The sequence below is a fragment of the Leuresthes tenuis genome, unplaced genomic scaffold, assembly GCF_036924035.1.
Source record: "Leuresthes tenuis unplaced genomic scaffold, fLeuTen1.0.hap1 SCAF_21, whole genome shotgun sequence".
Classification (NCBI taxonomy): domain Eukaryota; kingdom Metazoa; phylum Chordata; class Actinopteri; order Atheriniformes; family Atherinopsidae; genus Leuresthes; species Leuresthes tenuis.
In genome coordinates, this window is record NW_027325375.1 from 2,567,402 (window position 1) to 2,575,344 (window position 7,943).

Genomic DNA, 7,943 nt, shown 5'->3' on the forward strand with positions numbered 1-7,943 from the left:
TCCATTACTGGAGCTTAACATGTGATGATGCTGTAGCACTGCTAATATTTTTACAGCCCATTTCCCTGAATTCACTTATCAAATCAAAGAGGTGGCACGGGGACAATCTGCATCAAGTTTTCAAAGAAATTTCGACTACTCGGAAAAAAAAAGAGATATGAAAGCCCTGTTTAGAAAAATTGACTTCATTACAGCATTTTGGAGAAAAGGCTGTGAGAAACGACTGTTTCCGATTATTGTCGTCACCCTACAATGTTTTTTTCTGGTTTAAAACCGGATAAAAGTGTGAGCTTGGACTACTTGGTGCCTACAGATATGTGCGTGTGACAAAGTGAATGAAGGGATCATTCAGGGACTTTGAAGGGATTTGCAGCACTGCGCTCCTTCAAAAACAAAGTAAGTTTCCTGGTGTCCCTGAAAGCAGCATGAGCTCACAGACATAAACATCTTGGGCAGCAGTGATTGGTCAGAGTTGAGTCGTGTCAACGCACATACTCCCTCATACTACTTGACAGCTCGTATCATTGCGCTCACGGGGGCGAGTGTCACCTGGCTCAACTTTGACGGCCGTGTCCGCGTGGAGTCCACCTGTTTTTTCGGAGGAGAAATGGCCTCCCGGGAGACTATTAACGACTTGGGATGCAGTTCGTCCGAGGAGGACAGTAACCGGACGGACTTGCCGGGGACAGAGGGGCCGGGTGAGGAGAAGACATCTCCGGTGGTGCGACGGCATCACCCGTTCAGCGTCGAGGCGCTCATGTCCGGGAAGAAGACGGACACCCGCGGCGGGGAATCCGTCTGCAGCACGAAGGGCGGTGCGGTGGTGGTGTCCACCACGGGTTTAAACTCTTTGTATCTGTGCCGAGAGACGTGCAGTCCTCCCGTCCCCAGTCAGATGAGTTTGACTAATACGCCTTCGTCGCCGGTAAAATCTGAGGCGTCGGAGTCGGAGGACTGCGGAGCCTGGGTTACTGCCGGCGGGTTTTCGACACAACCTCGTAAGTTTCCAATTTACCGAGTGACTCATTCAGATATATTTACTGTCGGCGTTTGGTCTCACTCTGCAGAGCATAAAATCAACATTATGCTTCAGCTTGAGCCTTTAAGGAAGACTTTAAGGTTTACTGCCAGAACAGTCCATCGCCTGCAGGATGCCACCATCTGAATCTCCAGAGATCTAAAGATGATCCATTCAGCAGATAAAAGTGTAAAGGGATGACTCTGTTACAGATTACACCGGGGATCAGAATATGTGCTGCTCTTGAACCTTGTAAGGTCAAACAGTTGCTGCAGTTTGACTATTTTTAAAGTATAGCAACTGTTTGACATGTTCATTTAAACTATAGCCTGCAGCCACCCAGTGTCTGCTCCTAATCCAATCAGATGATGTGATAATTGGGTGAACTGGTGCATTCATAGTGCAATTCTCATTCTAATCTCTTCCTCTTTTCTTCTCCCAGGTCATGTCAGTGCCGCCTGTCAGCTGAGAAAACACAAGACCAACCGAAAGCCCCGCACCCCCTTCACCACATCTCAGCTCCTGGCCCTGGAGAGGAAGTTCAGGCAGAAGCAGTACCTGTCCATCGCAGAGCGGGCCGAGTTCTCCTCCTCCCTGACCCTGACAGAGACCCAGGTGAAGATCTGGTTCCAGAATCGTCGGGCAAAAGCTAAGAGGCTCCAGGAGGCCGAGCTGGAGAAACTCAAGATGGCAGCTGACGCCAAGACGGCGGCCGTGGCGGCCACGGCTGCAGGAGCATTACACCCTGGCTTTACGTTACCTCTGTCTCTGGGCACCATGTCGCTGTACGGACAGTACTCTGCATATCACCACCACCACAGACCCATGCTGCCCATCTCACCTTTAGGACTCTACGCTGCGCCTCTGGGCTACAGCATGTACCACTTATCATAAAAATGGAAATATTTTCACATGTTTCAAAGCATTCACAAAAAATGGACATGGAGGATGTGTGCTTAACCTTTTTTTTTAAAAGTCCATGTATATAATATATCTACTGCACAAGAAGTGCAACTTTCGGAGCACTTCAAATCAAATTAGGCATCTTCTTCTTCTTCTTCTTCTTCTTTTCCAACAGCGAGGATAAAAAGGCTTCCTGCTTTTCCCCCTTAGACTGCCTGTTTACATGACTTGCCTGTATGAGGAGGGGTGTTACTGTCCAGCTGTTTATGCTCTTCACTTGTTTACATCTGCAATAATTAAGCAGGGCGAGGACTTGGACTGGGCACCAAAACGGAGACTTCAGCGAGCCTCGCCGCTCAGGCACAGCCTCGTGGCGATAAGGGCCTTAATGTCAGGATGCTTGTGTGGATGAATGGATGTTTCAGCTACTCAGGCCAGATAAAACATATCAGCGAAGCGTCGTTTTTCATTTCCAAAACCTGATTACCTTTAAAAAAAAAACTCTGTTTGAATCGCCTCGGTTTAAACTTTGTTAACGTTTTATCTTTTGTAGCAATAAAAGTTTCATTGTTCCCCTAATTTCTTTACGACACACTTATAGCACATAGACATATTTATTCCCTATGAAATACAATGCTGGAAAATGTAAGAATGCCTTACTGTTTGTTGTGTATTTATGATAAGAATATGGTACAAATCTATATTTATATTGTTCTTCTTCTTGCACATATCTGAAAGGGGCTACCTTTTGCTATGCAGTTGATATTTTCCTCCCACATTCATGCTTCTGAAATTAAAGCTGACCAGATTGAACTACAGATGTGACATTTTGTTTTATGTGTAAAAAAACCAATAAAGTAGCAAAATGTAAGCATGAGCATCTATGTTCACTGAGAATTCGACTGGAGTGTTTGGAAGCTTCTGGAGCAAACCAGCCAGGCTGTTATTCGCTCCGTCTTGGCCTACAGCTTTGTGCGCATGCAGCTGCTCTTTGTGTGTTTGTGCGGTTTAATTCTGAGTCTGTGTTTCCCATCAGACGGTGGTCAGTTCAAGGCAATGTTTGACAAAGCATAAATGATGCTCATAAATTCTACAGCTTCACAGATAGTTCCCGTCATCCACCCCACTGGTAACATCTTTCATTTGTGCTACTGAGGCAGAGATCCTGAGTGAACATGTCCACTTTCTGCATCATCTCTGCACACCATGGTGAGCATTGTTGTGGTATTCGACTCTGACATTCAACAGAGGCACGAGGCTAACTTAGCATCAAGGTACGCCAGCTCCATTCGCTCTTTATTTAAGTGGAAATAAGCCATGGGAGTCTCTGACTTTGCTTGCAGGAAAGGTGTTGATTGTCAGAACGTCCCCAGAGTTGGAACTCGCTCAGTTAACTCACATGCTGCTGCCTTTATCCGCTCCAGCCTTCTGCTCTTCCTGCCATTAAACTTATCTATGACCGCTGTTAACCTGGGTTTGAATGAACAAACGTCCACCACAGCCGTCCGGCTCAGTGTCGCTGCCTTCAGAGCCGCAGGGTGACTTTTGATGGTGTGTGGTTCCTGTGAGTAGCTGGAAATGTAAAAGCAGCTTACAACTTCCGTGTGACTTTGATGTAATGAGGAAATCGTTTATGGGCAGCAGTGTATTTATGAGGTTCCTCTTTAATCAGAACAAGGCAGGCAGATGGAACTGCCAGGCAGAGCAAGTAGCTTAATGAAGTGCAGATTGGCAGGAGTGACTGGGAGTCTCTTGTGAAACACCAAGTTTGTGCCACTTAGTGGAGGAGTGTTGAATTTCAGTGGTGGGGAATTCAATGAAGGAGTCTCTTTGTGCCAAGGGCTGTCATTAGCACTGAGGATTGTTTTTTGTCACTGTTAGTTATTGCTCATTTCCCAGTGATTGGTCATATTTGTGGTTTTGTGTGTTACTTAAAGGCAACATGTGACTCAGCGCCCCTCTGGCTCGGGTCATGTGCTTGTCTCCTACCTCCTCTTGTGGCTGTTTGTTGCATAGCATCCCAAGAGGAACCTTCCCTGCAGTGGAAGTGCTGGCAGTGGACACTGTGGACACAAAGTAACTTGATCAAGTTACATTTCTAAATGCACGTGGACACAGTGAACGAACAGAGCAAGATGAATAGATAGAAATAAATGTGGTGAGAGTCCATTATTCTCCTCCACCAAGGTCATTTCTGAGCCAGAGGTGTGTTCCAGTGCCATTTCTTTGTGTGTCTAACTGTAGTTTCTATAAGAACAACCAAGCTGGATTTCATGAAAGCAGGTGGTGAGATGATGTGGGAATAAAGAGGAACCAGATCCTGGTGAATTTATTCAAAGATCCTTAAGAACACTTAAAACACTCACATCTTACATCTCACAGCACAGGTATCTCAAATGTACCCACAAACCTTTATGCACAGGTGTTTGATTGGTCTTTTTCTCCTTTGCAGACACTTCACCTAATATGGGAGTATAAGAAAGTAAAGTAAAAAAGTGCAGCATACATAAAAACACGATAAGGAGGGCTGTTTGTGAAGCAATTCGAAAAACCCAGATGAGGCTAAAGTGACTCTAACTTGGTGCTTCAGATGTTATACATTTTCTGCTGGTTTTATTTTGACCTCTTTGTGGATTTTTTTTCCCATGAGTTGAATCTTTAGTTCAGCTGTCATTGAAGGTTCAGATTAAGCCTTTAGGACTCAACAAGGATGCCCACAGCAATACATATAAAATCAAAAAGAAACGCATTTAATAGAGGCTACACTGAAAACTGATAACTGACCTCCAAGAGCTTCACAGACAGAAAATCAGTCAATATTTCAGACATATAGATGCAGTTCCCGTCCAGAAAAAGAGTCTCACACTCTAATATTTCGTTGGAGCGCCTTCAGCTTTGATTGCAGCACGCTGTGACATCATTTCGGTAACCTTCTGCAATGTCACAACAGTCATTTCCGTCCAGTTGCATTCATGTTTGCCAAGATCGTGTGGTGATGATGCGAGAGTCTGAGTGCTGCACAAAGTCCTCTCCAGCACATCCCGAAGGTTCTCAATGGTGTTTCCTCTCTCTGTGGTGGCCAATCCTTGTGTGAGAATGATGTCTCATGCTCACTGAACCACTCTCCATTGTCATCTTGGAATATGCCCGTGCCATCAGGGAAGAAGAAAATAAAGAATAACCTGCTCATTCAGCATGTTCAGGTGGTCAGCTGACCTCATTCTTTGGACTCATAATGTTGCTGAATCTTATGCTCCTTGGAAATTGAAGCTTTTTTCATGATTAGCCTCACTGATAAGTGGTTTTCTTCAGGCTACACAGCTGTAGGTCCAGTCCCCGGAGCTGCCTTCACATTGTGCATGTGGAAATGCTCTTACTCTCACTATCAAACAGCCGTGAGCTCTGATGTTGTTATTTTTTACGATTTCACCAAACGTTTAAGTGCTCACCATCATTCAAGATTTTTCCGACCACATTTCTTCCCCACTATCCTTCCAGTTTTTAGTATGCAGACAGTTCTCAACCCAATCTTCTTAGATGTTCTCTTTTATCGATGCATGCCAATAATCTGACCCTTCTCAAACAGATTAACATCTTTTCCAGCAAGGTTGTTTGAGAAATGAGAAGCTACTCACTGCATCAGTTAGGGTTAAATAACTTGTTGCCAGCTGAAACAGAACCATCCATGCAGTAAGTATCCGATTGGAGGCTCTTCCTTATTTGCTTAGATAAATCCAGGTGGTGAGTTTTCTTTTTTTGGACGGGCAGTGTATGTACTTCCTTCCCTATTTAAAGAGAGACCCAACTGACTTTCCCTGTACAAATTAGAGCACAGCGTACTGGAACTGCATTGTTCCTAACCACAAAACCAAGCATGAACACTCAAAATTCTCTTTAAACATTTTGGGTCCACCATTTAGTCCCTGAAAACACACTGGACCTCACAAGTATAGTGGGCCCATTGTTTTTGGACCTTATGAATACAGGGAAAAAGTGCACAGATACACACACACAGTGTAAAAATAACAAGGTGAACATTTTACCAGGTATTTATTCTCTCATTGTGTCATTTAGTTCCTACTTTACACACAACTGGAAAGTCTCTGAAGAAGTGAAGTCATCAAAGCTTTAAATAGGACCAGAGTACCTGAGCAGAAAACACGATGTGTCACCAACACCATTATGCACACATCATTCCAAGAATTATTGACTTGTAACTGTGTGCTGGAGTTAATTGCTTTTAACCAATACATTTCTGTTACGAACACACAAGTCAATAGGAGCTCACAAGGTTAAATGCTGTTTGTGGATTTTACTGTTTGTCGGCTAAATCTCAAACTGCATGTTTGATCTAAATTCCATTAAAACTGTCACATAAAATGAGGCTCATTAGGCGTGTTGTCCTCTTATGTGGGAGTTCTGCTTCTCTGTGTGACACATTGCAAATGATTGCATGGACACACACCCACAAGCAGCGAGGGGAAGCAGATAAGCCGCCTTCCTGATGCTGAGCAGTTGCATCAGAAATGTTGTACAAGTACTTTCTCAACATTGTTCACCGATGGATCGTTGACAGATACACAAATGAGGCTTATAACCGAGACAGATCCACAGTTCAGCAGTGGAATTAATGCCCTTCAGTCACAGTGAAGCTGAAATGCATCTCTCAGCTCAAAGAGGCTTCTGAAAGCACTGCAAATTGCCATTTATACCAATTACACTGTGACCGTGACGTCACGAATAAGCTTTTAATGCAAATGCGGAGCCACCTTATCTGAAACCACCACGGCCTCTCGGGGACTCATTGATGTACTTGATGCTCAGAGAGAGGAAGCTGAGAGTCTAATGGGGATTTAGGGTTAAAAATGACTGCTGCAGTAAAGTGGTTGAGCTTTTACATTGTGAAGGACAACACACAAACACACTGATTTGTACGGTTAGAAAGAAAGGCAGCTAATGAATTTAGGAATTCAGAGTCTAAACGACACATGAGATGCAAACTGGAGCAGATTCATTAACATGTCTGTATTGTGTATGTCATTATCACAGTCTGTCAGCCCATTAAAGCATCAACGCTTAGTGCAGAGAGGGGAAAACGCCACCGAAGATCAGGCCATCAGAGCCGTTCTGCTGCTTTAAAAGCATACACCTGTTTGGCAACGATGAGGACAGGAAATACATATCATTTTCCAATATAATTATTACCTGGATGTAAGTTATTATTGTGCAAACATAAAAGATGAGGTGAGCCTGACAGGGTTGGTTGGCCCTGATGATAAACCACATAATCAAATCATGTAAACTCTACAATTTGCTTATCGTTGTGCAAGACGGATAAGCAGACGCTGCCATTGTGACACTTTTAAGCTTTGTACATGCATCCGGAGGGTTGTAAAACATGCTCCAATCCACTCACTAATCCTGGCTGGGAGATTTGAAAGAGCAGTTTTGACTGAGCTCAAAACTAATCAAATGGAGTTAGGATTTTCTGGGGCCTATCAGAGAGGGTAAAGTGACCCCACATACTGTCTAACAGGTGCAATTCGCCCCTATTGGCACCCGAATAGGTCGGTCTGCTGTCACACATGCATGGTTTGTTGTTTTGAAGGATAACTGGAGAAGGAAGAATGCAAAAAAAAAGTGGGAAATAAACTATTGAAACCCACAGATCCAAGATCAAACTGCACTGTTTCTACCTTTCGACCTGATGTACCCACAACCCTAATAATGATCTGAAGAAAGTAGACGGATATTTTCATTTTAGTCCATCACCACGATGGAGTGTAGAAATATTGGTTGAAAATCATCCTGGGATCGAACACTGCCTATATCTTTCATTAAGAGAACCCCGTATTTAATGCCGTACAATGTAGCATTGTGTATGATTATAGTGAAGTGACATTTTGTGTGTAAGGCAAGGATTAGGGTGACATCATCCTTAAAGCCAGGCCATCGTGCCCTAAAGAGGACCTAAAAATAGGAAACTTGCTTTGCTATTCATATGCTATTTTGTCTGGATCTA

General features: G+C 43.8%; 1 protein-coding gene across 1 annotated transcript; it reads left to right on the forward strand.

The window, feature by feature from the left end:
- Positions 1-468: 468 nt before the first annotated feature.
- On the forward strand, positions 469-2,404 carry msx2b (muscle segment homeobox 2b). Its single transcript, XM_072375337.1, has 2 exons — positions 469-998; positions 1,461-2,404. Exons 1-2 carry the CDS (start codon positions 608-610, stop codon positions 1,910-1,912), a joined length of 843 nt encoding a protein of 280 aa, XP_072231438.1. The 5' UTR covers positions 469-607; the 3' UTR covers positions 1,913-2,404.
- The last annotated feature ends 5,539 nt before the right edge of the window (positions 2,405-7,943 follow it).

What these genes read in the sequence shown, in the direction of transcription:
- msx2b (XM_072375337.1), top strand. Translation starts at nt 608, where the DNA reads ATGGCCTCCCGGGAGACTATTAACGACTTGGGATGCAGTTCGTCCGAG. An exon ending in CGGGTTTTCGACACAACCTC is followed by an intron (nt 999 to 1,460) that starts GTAAGTTTCCAA and finishes TTCTTCTCCCAG; the next exon opens with GTCATGTCAGTGCCGCCTGT.